Genomic DNA, 16,092 nt, shown 5'->3' on the forward strand with positions numbered 1-16,092 from the left:
CAACGTAAATGCGCCACCCACCTTGAGATATAAGTTCTAAGGTCTCAGTATAGTAACAACGGCTACCCCACCCTTCGAACCGAAACGCATTATTGCTTCACGGCGGAAATAGGCGGGGTGGTGGTACCTACCCGTGCGGACTCCCAAGAGGTCCTACCACCAGTGATTACGCAAATTATAATTTTGCGGGTTTGATTTTTATTACACGATGTTATTCCTTCACCGTGGAAGTCAATCGTAAACATTTGTTGAGTACGTATTTCATTAGAAAAATTGGTACCCGCCTGCGGGATTCGAACACCGGTGCATCGCTACACACGAATGCACCGGACGTCTTTTCCTTTAGGCCACGACGACTTTCAATGTTTGTTGCAAGCAACGACGCGTTCGGCGAGAACGGAGACCGGTGCTTGAGGTACCTAAAAACAATATAAGGTACAACGAGGTACCTAAAATTAATGGATCGGGAGGATCCGTAATGACGTGCTTAGGGCATTTCACAACCATCTGCTAATTTTATAATTGTGCATGCTGTTTTCTTTACAATCTTTATTAACTATGATATTTGTTCCATAGATAACTTAATAGCTCTGTGACGTTACTGACTTAGTAACAAATATTTTAATCTGTGGCTCCGTTCATCGTGCACAGATTAAACAATTTATACCAGGGGGGTGCAACTCCCAGGTGAATGAAGTTAGCCCCTCAAAAAAAATTTTCTTTCCTATTTTCTACTTATTTTCTATTAATTCGTTTGTTTATCATTTGTTCTTGATTGTTCACTGTTAATAATTGTTTGTTCTTCATTTATTTATTTTAAAAAATATATTAAAAATATATGTACAAGTTAGCCCCTCGATTGCAATTTTTAATATTTTTTCGTCCTTAATGACTCGTAAATATTCATTTTCGATTGTTCTTATATAAAACACGTTTGTTCTCTTTCGAAATTACTCGTTTTTTGTTTAATTTACTATTTGTATTAGTTGATTAAATGTATGCAAAATATGTGTACTGCGCATGCGTCAACTATAATGCCTAAACTTTCTATTTCTACGCGGTTTTAATCGTGAAAAAAAAACAAATATAAATCCTGAAGGAGCAATTGATTGGTATACAGTTTAATTAAAAAAAATTAAAAAATAAATAAATGAAATAATGTACATTGGCGTAAAGTTAGACCAAATACATTTTTTCCATCCTCCTACCTATCGTTATGAATGTATAAAAAAGATAGGGAGTTCACATAGGTAATATAAACAAATAAGTCAATAATATGTTCATTATTTATCTTTCAAGAGATAATGTAGGTATACATTATAATAACTTTTTACACAGTCGAAATTATATTCCTAACATTAGTAAAATAACATTTTAATATATTTTTTATAGGTTATGTATTGAAAGTGTTGGAAAATTATTTCATGTTTTAGCTGGAAAACGACATTGGGAATTATATGCAATACAAGATAATGGGCTCCATCAAATGAATTCGAATGAAACCAAACTGTTTACCATCCAAATTCGATTGTCGGGCAGATAGAAAACGAAAATTCACTCAAAGTGAACCTCGACCTGCATTTGTGAAACGGCAAAGACTCACTATTGTCAAGGAGATTGAAGAGACGACTAAAAATGATATGTGTTATATTATTATACCTTTGCCATCTTGTAGTCAAGGTAGGTGTAACTGTCAATAATTAGTAACACTCACATATCTCATAATCAAATAACAATATCAGAAACAAGGAGAATAGTTAGTTACTTAGTGGAAGTAGCCAAAATGGGCAGGTGGACCTCAGTTCCTATCACTTGGTACTAGGAAGTTTGTGATAATGAAAATTTATCACAGTGTAATATCACTTACTTACTTTAATAGTGAAGGAAAACATTGTGATGAAACCTGCACACCTAAATGTTCTTAGGATTTTCTTAGGTGTGTAATCCACCAACCAGCACTAGGCCAGCGTGGTGGACTAAAGCCTAAAAACCCTCTCAATGGTAGTGGAGGCCAGTGTCCAGCAAGGGGATATATTATATGGGCTGATGATGATGACTAGGAAGTTACATACTACTACTACTACTACTACTATTACTACAGTACACATATAATCCTATATATTTACAAACTATAAGTTTGTTAGGTACCTAGAAATTGCTAACATTATTTCATATTTCCAGATGTCCAGCCACTTGAAAATAGGTGTAGTAATGACAAAGCTATCCAAGTAGCTCCAGCACAGGAACACAAAGGCAAGGCAAGTGTATATTGCCACATCACCTCTAAATATATCTGAAGCAAGTACAAGTAAGCAATCAGAACCAGCAAAAAGAAAACTGTTGTTCCTGAGGACAAATTTGACAGTTGGGGTAGCAAGGGGGCGTGTAAATAGCCCTCCTGCGGCGGGAGCATATAAAGCGGGGTTGTAGAAAGGCGTGTAAATAGCCGTCCTAAGCGGTATGTGACAAATGTTTGTCACTTATAATTAGCGGAGCGGTAAAACTATATAGCGGTAAACAAAAGCTAGTAATCAAACTAAAGATATAAATTAAATACACATAAGCGAGCGGGCGGGCGAATGATTACACGGAAGCAGCAATAAAATGGCAATAAATTAAAAGAACTTGCACTCACCTGTAGACCTTGCCAGTGACTGTTGTGCGGGCGTCGGCGATGGATGCACGCGGGCGGCGGGGGGGGGGGTGACGAAGCTCACGTAGCTTTTCGTAAGCTCAAGCACCACACAATATACAAGTGCCGCCATCTAGGCAGCTAGCGGTAAAGCGTGATCGATCGGGTAGAACCACGCTTTGGATAGTCGCGGTAATTAGTTACCGACAAACTCCAAAGGTGGCGCCATCCCAATAATTCATTAGCATCCCATTACTAAATCCGCGTGACCAACAGTGATGAGTCAAATGCACCAGCAACAGAAGGATCAACAGTTGACTATGAGTTATCTCTCTATATCTCCACTCCATCAAAGACTTGTGCACTGCAGACTATAGCTCTCAAGAAGACTAAAAAAGTTGAAAAAATCAACTTTATCTAAAGTGAAAAATAAACCACTTTTTTTTTTTTTTTTTTTATTGCTTAGATGGTTGGACGAGCTCACAGCCCACCTGGTGTTAAGTGGTTACTGGAGCCCATAGACATCCACAACGTAAATGCGCCACCCACCTTGAGATACAAGTTCTAAGGTCTCAAGTATAGTTACAACGGCTGCCCCACCCTTCAAACCGAAACGCATTACTGCTTCACGGCAGAAATAGGCAGGGTGGTGGTACCCACCCGCGCGGACTCACAAGAGGTCCTACCACCAGTGAATATTGGTCTTCCACAAGAATTATATTTCATAATAAGGCTTGATTGAGAAACATACAAATGTTTCTGAACAAAATATTATATTATGTTTGATGAGAATAAAATTAAATAGAACATTCTCTCAATTGGCTGATGATTTCGATATATATGTAAGTCAAGCAAGCAATATATTTTTCAACAAACTCCCAGAAATTGCAAATGTAATATCACCCCTTGTTAGAGTATAAAAAAAAACAATACAATAAATATATATGCAGGAAGGATAATTGATGTCAACTTGGTGGAAAATAGAAAGTTTTTAGGTAGTTTGCCACCTACAAGACCCTTTAATTAAATAAGTAATCCTTACTTATAAATAGGAATTTTTGTAAGCATTTTCACTCTTCATTCAAAAACTACTGAACAGATTTTAATAAGACTTCTATGCTGGTCTTGTATGGCTAGCAACTCATTATTATTTTGATTCTGTTTTCCACAAATGTGCTAAATATGGGCTTATATATATGAAAAGGAATAAAGATTAATGTTATGTAACCTTTGTACCTGTATGTTAAGAATAATTTTTAAATAAAACATATTTAAATTCAAATATTATTTTTATTAAATCACATTCACTTTGTACACATCAATATTTTGTACTCCCTAAAAGGTAAATAGGTATGAAGATTTTTTTAAGTATTTAACATTACATTTTTGTGTAAGATTAGAAAAATGTTATTCTTCCAAAAAGAAACTACATTACCTAACAACTGTGCAACTTACGCGGGATCAAAATCAATACTAATTATAGTGACCTCATTATTTTTTTCAAAGTTGCTGTTTGCTACACAAAAGTAGCAAGTTTTACTTTTAGCATAATACATATGCATTTGAACTTGTGCATAATATCTTTCTTTAATTTTTTTTTGCCATTTTTTTTATGGAAAAATAGCATTACTCACTTGCTTTTATGTAGATCTATCAAAAAACATATGTTTTTTTTAAGCATAGTGGGCAATACCCTATTATTCATATTAATTATATACGGTGATGCGAAAATTATTTCTTTACTGAATTATTTAAGAATGATAGGCATAATATAATATTTTAATACGCTATCTTTGTTTATAATTTTTAATCTATTATTTAAAAATAAGTTATCTTTAATATTTTTAATTTTTTTATTTATGGGGTGGTCACAGTCATTATTATAAAAATATAAATTTTGAGGAAATACAAATGTTTAATACAAATTATTTTGATAATCAAAATAAATTCATATCAATCCAAATTAATATTTGAACTATGAAAATTGTATGGTATGTAAACAGAAATATATTTTATAATTATAATGATTATTTATTCCATGCAGTGTCGGTTAGAGAAGCTGTGCAAAGTAGAATAAATTCTAATAAAGAATAAGAATAAACTTTGAAGAGAAGAAGAAAAGAGCTTTCTTCGAAGCTCAATTCTACAAGGTATTCAATCAGATAGCTATCTATCTCTGTCTTTCCTGTATAAAATTTTGGTATGTCGAAATCTTGGATAAATCCAGCAAAGCTAAACAAAGTATTTACCTAAAAAATATGTTTATGCTTAAAGTCACGTTTATGTTATTCGAAAATATTAAAAAAAAATTCAATCGAAGATTAAAACAACATTAATACTGAGAATGAATATTTATTTATAAAATACACATATATGTTTTGACCACAAATTTTGGACGGTAATTAAAATTAATATTCATTAATATTAATTTAAATAAATATTAATTAATCTTCTTCTATAACTCATAGTCAACTGTTGATCCTTCTGTTGCTGGTGCATTTGACTCATCACTGTCAAATTTGTCAATTGAAAACAACAGTTTTCTTTTTGCTGGTTCTGATTGTTTACTTGTACTTGCTTCAGATATATTTAGGGGTGATGTGGCAATACACACTTGCCTTGCTTTGTGTTCCTGTGCTGGAGCTACTTGGATAGCTTTGTCATTACTACACCTATTTTCAAGTGGCTGGACATCTGGAAATATGAAATAATGTTAGCAATTTCTAGGTACCCAACAAACTTATAGTTTGTAAATATATAGGATTATATGTGTACTGTAGTAGTAGTAGTAGTAGTAGTAGTATGTAACTTCCTAGTTATCATCATCAGCCCATATAATATGCCCGCTTGCTGGACACTGGCTTCCACTACCATTGAGAGGGTTTTTAGGTTTTAGTCCACCACGCTGGCCTAGTGCTGGTTGGTGGATTACACACCTAAGAAAATCCTAAGAACATTTAGGTGTGCAGGTTCCATCACAATGTTTTCCTTCACTATTAAAGTAAGTAAGTGATATTACACTGTGATAAATTTTCATTATCACAAACTTCCTAGTACCATAAGTGATAGGAACTGAGGTCCACTTGCCCATTTTGGCTACTTCCACTAAGTAACTAACTATTCTCCTTGTTTCTGATATTGTTATTTGATTATGAGATATGTGAGTGTTACTAATTATTGACAGTTACACCTACCTTGACTACAAGATGGCAAAGGCATAATAATATAACACATCTCATTTTTAGTCGTCTCTTCAATCTCCTTGACAATAGTGAGTCTTTGCCGTTTCACAAATGCAGGTCGAGGTTCACTTTGAGTGAATTTTCGTTTTCTATCTGCCCGACAATCGAATTTGGATGGTAAACAGTTTGGTTTCATTCGAATTCATTTGATGGAGCCCATTATCTTGTATTGCATATAATTCTCAATGTCGTTTTCCAGCTAAAACATGAAATAATTTTCCAACACTTTCAATACATAACCTATAAAAAAAATATTAAAATGTTATTTTACTAATGTTAGGAATATAATTTCGACTGTGTAAAAAAGTTATTATAATGTATACCTACATTATCTCTTGAAAGATAAATAATGAACATATTATTGACTTATTTGTTTATATTACCTATGTGAACTCCCTATCATTTTTATACCTTCATAACGATAGGTAGGAGGATGGAAAAAATGTATTTGGTCTAACTTTACGCCAATGTACATTATTTCATTTATTTATTTTTTAATTTTTTTAATTAAACTTTAATTTTTAATTAAACCAATCAATTGCTCCTTCAGGATTTATATTTGTTTTTTTTTTCACGATTAGAACCGCGTAGAAATAGAAAGTTTAGGCATTATAGTTGACGCATGCGCAGTACACATATTTTGCATACATTTAATCAACTAATACAAATAGTAAATTAAACAAAATACGAGTAATTTCGGAAGAGAACAAACGTGTTTTATATAAGAACAATCGAAAATGAATATTTACGAGTCATTAAGGACGAAAAAATATTAAAAATTGCAATCGAGGGGCTAACTTGTACATATATTTTTAATATTTTTTTTAAAATAAATAAATGCAGAACAAACAATTATTAACAGTGAACACTCAAGAACAAATGATGAACAAACGAATTAATAGAAAATAAGTAGAAAATAGGAAAGAAACATTTTTTTGAGGGGCTAACTTCATTCACCCGCAACTCCCATACAAAGGAAAATAACATACAACTAGCGTCATCTTACTCCTGTGGCGACGTCATTTTTGTAACTTTTAGGCATTAATGATCTAATAAACTCACTAGATGGCAGATATGAGTTCTGACTCAATAAAAAATGTAGCGTACTTTGAAGCAGTGCTTCCATTTTTAGGGAATTCTCCCTTTTTTAGGGAAAAATAGCTGATATTTTGGATGATAAAGACAATTTAAAAAATACCAGGATTTAGGATATTTCGGGGTAAAAAGCAAAGCCTATACTAGTAACTGTTGTGAATTTTAAAATAAACGATAATTAAAGTAAAACAATGAACATTTTATTTTATGGAGAGAGAATGACATTAAGTCGAGTTGACAAGTAAAAGAATAAAACAGAGTTGTGTATAAAAACTATAAAGGTTTGATTCAACAGTAACCCTCTAGTAAAGTAAATCATAGATTAAGCCACTGCTTTTTCTTAGGGATTCCCCAGAATCCCAATAAGTATAATCCGCCAAATTTTTATTTACCTATTTTCGTTGATGTCACCAGAACTTACTTGTATTGTAATATACAGGTACTTCATGTACCATGAAAGATTATCATAGTAATTTCATTTACGAAAACCTTGTAATTGTCATTTCACTTTTGCTAGCAGTTCCTTCTTCAAAGACTGAGGTGGAAAGATTATTCAGTGTTCTCAAATTTAAAAACTGACAAAAGAAACAGGCTTTCTAATGAAACCCTGAACGGCTTGCTTCATAGAAAGTTCCCAACTTTGCCAGCAAACAATTGCTCAATTTTAGAACCGAACAGTGTTAGGTTGTGCAGCAAAAGAATATAAAAGCAATGCGTCGACTTCCTTGAAAATTCTAATCCTATAGATCTATGATCTTCTGGGGGCGTTTATATTATATATACCTACATTAAATAATATGCTGTGGTTTATTTTCTGTATTTTATTTACGCTTTCTATATAAAGGATTTATGAAAGTTGTCTAGGAAATTTTAGGGATAAATTCAAAAGAAACTAGGGTAAAATGTGTTAAAAAAAACGTAAGTGGAAACACTGCTTTGAAGTTTTCAAAATTCCAGGGCCGTAAAACAATCTAAAAAAAAAAAAAGTTTTCAAAATGTCGTAACGATTTAATTTTTTAAATCGTTTTTTTTTGGTCTTGGTGTATGTTTATTATTAAAAATCAGCATGCCTCGAATATCGAAAATGAAATGCTATTTCAGATGCCTTGATAACGGTGAGTTTACACTATTTTCCCGGTATATTATTTGCTAACAGAATTATTATTCATAATATAATTAAATGAATTAGCACCAACTAATGGTCCTTCCTATTTCTGCTGCCTAGCTATCATATATGTTAAGTTTTGATCAAAACAGTCTGTATTAAGTCTCGTACTATCACACACACACCTCAGATAATAAAATTGTCTCGAGTGGGTGGAAGTATTTATGTTTTGCAACTCAGCGTATTGTATGCTTATTGTCAAGTGGGCCCGAACTAGTTTTTTGGAATGATCAATCAGTCATGCTTTCCTGTTTAAATAAAATACAGCACAATTGATCTCACATCCAAAGTTAGATGATGGCATTCACGTTTTGTTTCCTGGTGTTTGATAACTAAGTTACACCAAGTGGCCTGTGACCACGTTCATCCTTCTACCCAATATAAAATAATGTTTTTATTTTTGTAGACAAAGGTTTGATAATGACAAAATTTTATGGAAAAATTATAAGGAGCACTAAAATGTCTGAAACATGAAAAGATTGATGCACTATATTTGAACCAGAACGTGTTATGTAATATATTAATTTGTAAGTAAGATTACATTAACACTAAATTTTTCATGGTCGTATTTTTTCAATATTTGTTACATAAGATACTTTGTTTCTCCGTTTCAGAAGAGAAACTGATTCAGCAAGGAACGTGAACTCCCAAGGGATCTTAATTTTTTTTAAATATGTTTATAATTGATAAATTAATAATTGAAATAGTTCATAAGAACTAAATTGATGCCAATTTTGTTTTAAAATAGGTTGTTTAGTTCTTATAGTTATAGTATTACGTTTGAATAGTTGTAATTAGTAAGTTAGTAATATATGAAAATACTGATATAAATTTTTGTAAATAACCTTTTGTAAATTCTACGAGAAGATGATTTTAATTAATGATCAAAAGTCAACGGTCTTTAAAAGCATTATTTGCAATTATTTAGATTAACTGTGGAATATATTTGCTAAGTTGTGTTTTCTGTATGAGCAGATATAAATGAAAATGCCCAAACATGATTATGTTTCTTACATTTTCATTATGTGAAATCAATATGCTTGTGACTGAGTATATTAATAATTTATTAAAACTTAAGTGATAGACAGCAACCCCTATGGCACTGCTGAAGTTTATAAGCACTGGTGACCACTTATCATGGGCCGGGTTGCGTGCTCGTCTGCTGTTGAGTGCAATAAAAATTTTCGAAACCCTTTCTATTATTTAGATGTAATATTAGTGTACATTTAATTTGGATTAAAAGATAAATTTACATTTTATGTTTGCATGTGTATGTTTATAATTCATTTGCATGTAACGAACACCAGTTTCTTTTGTAACAAAATGTAAACTAATGGTTTGTAATGAATGTAATTAACTTTAAGATGATTTTCTTTCAATCTGCTGTTTGTTTCATCTAGTATTACCAAAGCTAAAGCATCAGAAACGTCAGAATAGAAATAATTTAGATAGGGAATAAAAGTATAACTAATGTAATCATGTCTAAGATTACTATAAGCGTCATTAAGTACAAACTATCAATATTTAAGAGTACTTTAAATCATCATTACATTTTTTAAACATTTTTTGTTTTTCAAATCATGTAATAAAACGTTTGTGCAGAACAAAATGTCACATGTTATGAACATGATTGTGGGTTAATCGTTTCTTAAATTTCTAAATGTTTATAAGAATGCTAAGAATAATTTAGTATTCACTTTAGTGTGTGTATTATCTCTACAATGCTAGTATAAATGACAATTATTGTATGACGAAGCATAGGTAGTGTTTATAGATGTAATATTTTCATACAAGGTCATGATCTGTCACGATCAACTTTAAGCAAGAACTGCTATAGTTAAGAAACAAATTTATTAAATTTAATTCAAATTGTCTACTATGTTTGTAATGGAAAGCTGACATGTTTATATTTCGCACAAATGACTTAAGTGCCATTGAATGATTTGATTATCTAGACTTAATGTTAATTAAGTACTCTAGTAGGATTAATCTAGAGGAGTTATTGTTATTCGAAATTTTATACAATTGTACGTTCATACTATCTTTTAACAGTAAATTGTTTGTAATATAGGGAAATTAAATAGCTTACAGAGAATTACAGCTTTTTATTTAAAAAAACTGTTTTCTCTCTGTATGAAAAGGTCTTATCGATTAGAATGCTGAACACAATCAAACGTTCTTTAATATTTCATAAGTACTACCGGGAATTTCAGCGATTCTAAACGATAAGATTTTTTCATAAAGAGAGTTAATTATAAAAAATATTAAAATTACTAAAAAAGCCACCTGGTGGGGGGTAGGGAGACTAATAATCGACAGCAGCGACGCCTGCTGTCCCGGGCTCTAACTAAAGCAAAAATAAAAATGAGCGTTGCGCATCTATCTCAAATATATTAAGTGTATAATCTATGATTTATACATTTTAGCTCTGTGGCCGTGCTCTCGTTTGATGAAAAGTGTACGCAGTAAATAAGTAATTTTTAAATAAAAACGCCTGATTTCTTTCTTCTTCTTCATACCTTAAGTTGAGCTTCTAGTCCAAAATGTCGTCGTGGAAGAAGGCCGCTAAGGCGAATCAGAAAACTCACAGAGAACGACATCAACCAGAAGCTCGGAAACATCTTGGACTTCTCGAAAAGAAGAAGGATTATAAAAAGAGAGCAGATGATTACCATGAGAAAGGTCAAACCTTAAAACTTCTTCGGAAAAGGACACTTGATAAGAACCCAGATGAATTTTACTATCACATGATAAACTCTAGGGTGAAAGAAGGGGTAAGTTTCTAATTTATGATTTTTAATCATTAGAATGCTATAACATAAATGTAAATCTAGTTCATATGGTATATTATTGGTGCCTTCGCTTAACACCAATAATTTAAGATGTGTTAGGTTATGTTTACACTAAAATTAAACTTGACTATGTGCTGAATAAATGAGGTGGATATATTTTTTCTAATTTTGTTAGGGTTGAATGATGTACAAGACCACGAACCACTTGGTATAAAGACATAGTACATAGTGACATAGTCAGATTTTATTGGTGGTAGGATGTCTTGTCAGTCCGCACTTGTAGGTACCATCCCTGACTATTTCTACCGTGAAGCAGTAATGTGTTTCAGTTTGAAGGGTAGCGCAGCGATTGTACTGTAAAACAGACCTTAGGACTAATGACTCGAGGTGGGTGGTTATTGGCTAAAAAAGAGTAAAACTTAACACCTTGTGGACCATAACCTCGACCACACATCAAGGTCTGTACAAAGCCTTAACAGCAATATTCAAACTATCTGTGTACTGAGCAATTTCACCCATTAGGTGAAGATCTTTCTATTGTCGTTAACTGCAACAAAAGTATGGCATGTCTAAGGGCCCTAAAGGTATGTCCTTATAATAAGAATGCATTGGTGTTTTCCTACCACTAGCAATGTTTATAGTTTTTAAAGATCAAATTACCAAACTTTCATTAACGTTTTTATAAATTTCACAAAAATTTTACAAAAATTGTTTTTAATGCTAAATGTAACAAATCTTGTTGATTCTAGGTACATCATGAGCTCCAGAAAGAGGGTGAGCACTCGTCGGAGCAGGTGAAGTTGATGCAGACTCAAGATATCAAATATATCAACATGAAACGCACCATTGAAAGTAGAAGAATCAATAGACTACAGGTGATTAGGTACTTTACGTATAGTAGAGCATGTTCTAAGGATTTTTACAGAACAATACAAAACACTCTTGTCTTATGCAGACAATTTACTTTATGCTTGGGCTGTTTGATTACAACAGAATCCATGACACTACAGCATGCAAAATATTTCAAAATTTCAGTCCCAACTTCATATGACAGACGTAGCAGAGGCGACACCAAACACACACACATTCTTTGTTGATGAAGGTGAAGAGAATGGCTTTGATTTAGCGAAGAGACTTGACACACATCCTGCTCTGATTGGCAGAAAATCCAATAGGCCAAGATTGTCTGACTTAAACAAGATAACTCTACCAGACTTGGATGAAGAGGTACCATAAATATTATTTACGCATTTTCCATTTTAATTATTTAATGTACCCTGTATGTTTTGTTAAATTATTTCAGACTGTAAAAGAAATGAAAAAGAAAAAGGAGAAAGTTTACAAAGAGATTGCGAAAAGAATTCAAAGAGAGACCGAGTTGACAGTTGTCCAACAAAAGATGGAGCTAAAACGTCACCTGCAGGACACTTCAGTACTAAAGCCAAAGAAAATAAAGAAGGGTTCGGCAAAAGCGGCTCCAGTTTACAAATTCCATTACATAAGGAAGAAATAAAAAAGTTTATGTTTTAAAATTTCTTTATTTATTTTAAATGTTTTAATAGTCTCATTTACAAAATATTAACCCTTAAATGCGATGTGATGTGTTCGGCATCTTATGCAGAATACAATATAACATTATCTTATCTTTTGACATGCTACTAAACAGCTTTACATGTAAAATTGTCCCTCCATCTGTAACCATGTTTGGATGTAGTGCAACTTTTCTCAATTTATGAGCTTATTTATTTGTAAACGAACCACGATCTGTATTAAGCTACAAGGTTTGTGATGGGTTTTTTAAATCACTATCATATACAGTGTGTTTTGGATTCGACCCTTTTTTGCATTAGAGGCAATATAACTATTTGACATCAGCGCGTGTGACTTGTGTGGCTGGCACTGTGAACTTGTTCAAATGAGAGATATTTATATTCCTATTTAATATGATATTCCCTTAAGGGTATCAGTAGCAGTCATTTTACCACTTCGTCTACGGGAACGATCTCCGAGCACCCTGTACTTAGAACAAACAACTCGCGTTTACAAACATGTGGGGGTTCGTTTTATGGTTTATTTTAAGTTGTATTTTAAGTTGTATTTTAAGTTAGGTACAGATAAAGATTAGAGGGCGATGAGTTAGTCCTAAAATTCTATTTACCGATACGTTAATTATGTTGGTAACTGAAGTAGTATCATTGCGCGCGTTCGCAACTGAACAATATCACATTTAAGTACTTCTGAAGTTGTGAGTACCGAGTATGAAATGGGCTCACGAGTACTCACTGTCGACAGACGGGTGCATTTAAGAGCGCTTGCTCTTGAATTAAGTTAGTAAACTATATAATTGTAATAATACGTCACTACGATAATCTCACACAAACTTGGACGCTCTAAGGCGGTAACTACACGGTAATATACATTTTAAATCGTCTTTGGCTCACTTAAACCTAATAATCACATAGTCCAGTGGCAGCGCGCCCGGCCAACGTCACTGTCCGGGCCGCCTGCATTTTCACATAAATTAATTTGCGAATGTTTGTTCAAATATATTTTCATATCTTTTTTATGGAGTTCATATTATTTCTATTAAATGTAAATGCAAACCAATATCAAATAAATGGTCACCAAACTGGGGGACGTGGTCCCCCGCGGTCCCCGGGGCCGGCCCCAACTCTTGTAATTGGAGCACACGTTTTTCTTCTCGGGATCAATTACATTTTCATTAAATTAAGATTTCTGTCTCATTGAAGAAACGTCGTTACCCAAGAACATTGTTCGTCCCTAACTAGCACATGAGGCGCTGCCCGCGATCCCTCTCAGCCCTGGAGGCCGAGCCTCGCCAGCCTCGCCGCGTTGCTCAGTCCTCACTAATTCGGCTGTCGAGGGTCAGGTCACCAGAGCACACACTTGTGCTCCGGGTTCATGGGGGACCCGACGGGACATTTCCAAGCTTCAGCAAACTCCTCGGAGTTGCTGAGGGTGCCGATCACTCGGACCTTGTTGGGGCTGTGGACGCCTTCTACTATTTTAGACTTGAGCGCTCCCACGGTGGAGTTGCCGCACCAGATCTGAAACGCGAGGAGAGGTCACTACTGTGTCAAGGTCAAGTCAATGACATTGTTTTCATCTGAGCATATTTTACTTAATGGTGAATGTTTAAAGTTCTTCTCCATATTCCTAAGAATAGCCTATAACTTTTTAATTCATCTATGGACAGTAATCCGTCGTTGTCGGTCCCAAGCCTGAATGAGAAAGGAGGAGGGTTGGTGTGGACGAAACCTACCCATGCCGCAAAACAGTCAACGCCGAATATCGGGCGGCGGTAACTAACCCGACATCCCCCCAGTGAGGACCTAAATATCCTCCATTATTCTTCCGCTACACAAGAAAGGATCAACCAAGAATTGCGACAATTATCGAACCTTGTCCCTCATCTCACATGCAAGTAAAATCTTGCTTCACATCTTCAACAACCGCATCCGTTACTACCTTGATTAGAAAATTCCGCAAGAGCAAGCGGGTTTCGTGAAGGGCAAGGGTACTCGTGCACAGATTCTCAACATCAGGCAGATTGTTGAGAAAGCATATGAGTTTGATACGCCAGTGATAATGTGTTTCGTCGACTATAGCAAGGCGTTCGACTGTGTCAACTGGAGTTGTTTATGGAAGGTTCTACAAGAACTTGGGGTACCAAGTCATCTCATCGCTTTATTTCGCAACTTGTATGGCTCAAGTCAGGCAGTCGTAAGAGTCGATAGAACAACCTCGAAACCTTTTAAATTTTACAAAGGAGTACGCCAAGGTTGTATTTTATCGCCCATTCTTTTCAACGCCTATGGGAGCACATAATGAGACAGACCTGCGAGAATTGGGAGGGAGGCAATACAGTTGGTGGCATGAAAATCACCAACCTGCGATACGCCGATGACTACTCTTCTTGCAGCAAATGAGTCGGAAATGGTTGCGCTTCTAGACCGAATGGAGCGGATAAGCAAGGAGACTTGCCATAAACAGGTCCAAAACCAAAGTCATGGTGGTGGATAGGTCTGGAAAATTGGAACTCACTGGCGCATTAGACTAATAATGGACAATTTTAACTACCTGTGTTCCAACATCAGTAACAATGGCTAGTGCGAGAAGGAGGTGCGCCAGAGAATTGGTATGGCTAAGAATGCAATGACTCAGCTCGGAAAAATCTGGAGAGATCACAAAATATCCGTAAAGACCAAAACCAAACTGGTACGGACTCTAGTCTTCTCGATTTTTTCGTATGGCGCTGAGACCTGGTCACTGAAATCTGCAAACCGCAAACGTGTTGACGCCTTTGAGATGTGGTGCTGGAGAAAGATGCTGCGTATTCCGTGGACAGCATTTCGGACCAACGTATCAATTTTGCAAGAACTCAAAATCTCCCCGCGGCTGTCATCCGAGTGTCTTCGCAGAGTCCTTGAATACTTCGGTCACATTGCACGGAATGGTAGTAATCTCGAGAGGCTTATCGTGACTGGTAAGGTAGATGGAAAAAGACCTCGGGGGCGCAGCCCAATACGTTTGTCCGACCAGATCCGCACCGCTCTTGATTCCACGTTTCACAACGCCCTTTACACCGCCAGAGACAAGAATGGATGGAGAAAGATCGTGCGTGCGAAGGTGATACAAAAGGGTGGTCACGACCCTCAGCAATGAGGAATACGGTGCAAGGAGGAGGAGACAGTAAGAGCGCCCCCAGGTGTCAGAATGTTGATTAATTTCGTTCCTGTAGTGACTGCGACTCGATCTTCACCTGAGCGAATCCCAAGTGGAAGAGCTGCGTAGGCGAGTAGTGCGGCAGTCCAGGCAGCGCGTCGGCGGCGGGCGCGGCAGACGCGGCAGACGCGGCGGGCGCGCGGGCGGCGTGCAGGCGGTAGGCGTCGAGGGCGGCGCGCACTCCGCCGTTGTCGGCGATATTCTCGCCTTGCGTGTTCAGGCCGTTTATCTGCAACACGAGCCCGCGACATCTAAAAGGCTTCTATTGCCCAGTGATAATTTGATCTATAATTTACGTGTTGTTTCATCTCGTGTAACGTACCTGCGTCGTTATCATTATCATAAACGGTTCGCAATGATTATAGTATTATAGTATTTTGAGAAAAGGTTCCCCGCGCTGGCTTGAATTGAAGGTGGTTC

At 35.3% G+C, this 16,092-nt stretch overlaps 3 protein-coding genes and 1 long non-coding RNA gene across 4 annotated transcripts in view; 2 read left to right on the forward strand and 2 right to left on the reverse strand.

Annotated features, from left to right (window-relative positions):
* The first annotated feature begins 1,077 nt into the window (after nt 1-1,077).
* Nucleotides 1,078-3,914, forward strand: LOC134199935 (uncharacterized). The gene is made up of 2 exons (XR_009974607.1): nt 1,078-1,680; nt 2,182-3,914. It is a non-coding gene; the product is annotated as an uncharacterized LOC134199935 (long non-coding RNA).
* Nucleotides 3,915-4,968: 1,054 nt separating this feature from the next.
* On the reverse strand, nt 4,969-6,248 carry LOC134199933 (uncharacterized). Its single transcript, XM_062671656.1, has 2 exons — nt 5,827-6,248; nt 4,969-5,326 (listed from the first exon to the last, which is right to left on the reverse strand). Exons 1-2 carry the CDS (start codon nt 6,008-6,010, stop codon nt 5,088-5,090), a joined length of 423 nt encoding a protein of 140 aa, XP_062527640.1. The 5' UTR covers nt 6,011-6,248; the 3' UTR covers nt 4,969-5,087.
* A 4,328-nt stretch (nt 6,249-10,576) lies between these two features.
* Nucleotides 10,577-12,442, forward strand: LOC732986 (UTP11-like U3 small nucleolar ribonucleoprotein). Its single transcript, NM_001046982.2, has 4 exons — nt 10,577-10,908; nt 11,676-11,801; nt 11,962-12,153; nt 12,230-12,442. Exons 1-4 carry the CDS (start codon nt 10,678-10,680, stop codon nt 12,437-12,439), a joined length of 759 nt encoding a protein of 252 aa, NP_001040447.1. The 5' UTR covers nt 10,577-10,677; the 3' UTR covers nt 12,440-12,442.
* Nucleotides 12,443-12,444: 2 nt separating this feature from the next.
* Nucleotides 12,445-16,092, reverse strand: part of LOC101738975 (neprilysin-4) — a 73,961-nt gene continuing 70,313 nt past the window's right edge. Inside the window, exons 16-17 of the mRNA XM_004926319.5 lie at nt 15,710-15,901; nt 12,445-13,994 (exon numbers count right to left, since the gene is read on the reverse strand). Of these exons, the coding sequence (XP_004926376.1) occupies nt 13,818-13,994; nt 15,710-15,901 (369 nt within the window). The 3' untranslated portion in view covers nt 12,445-13,817. The remainder of the gene's footprint in view (nt 13,995-15,709; nt 15,902-16,092) is intronic.

This window comes from Bombyx mori, chromosome 13, assembly GCF_030269925.1.
Source record: "Bombyx mori chromosome 13, ASM3026992v2".
NCBI lineage: Eukaryota > Metazoa > Arthropoda > Insecta > Lepidoptera > Bombycidae > Bombyx > Bombyx mori.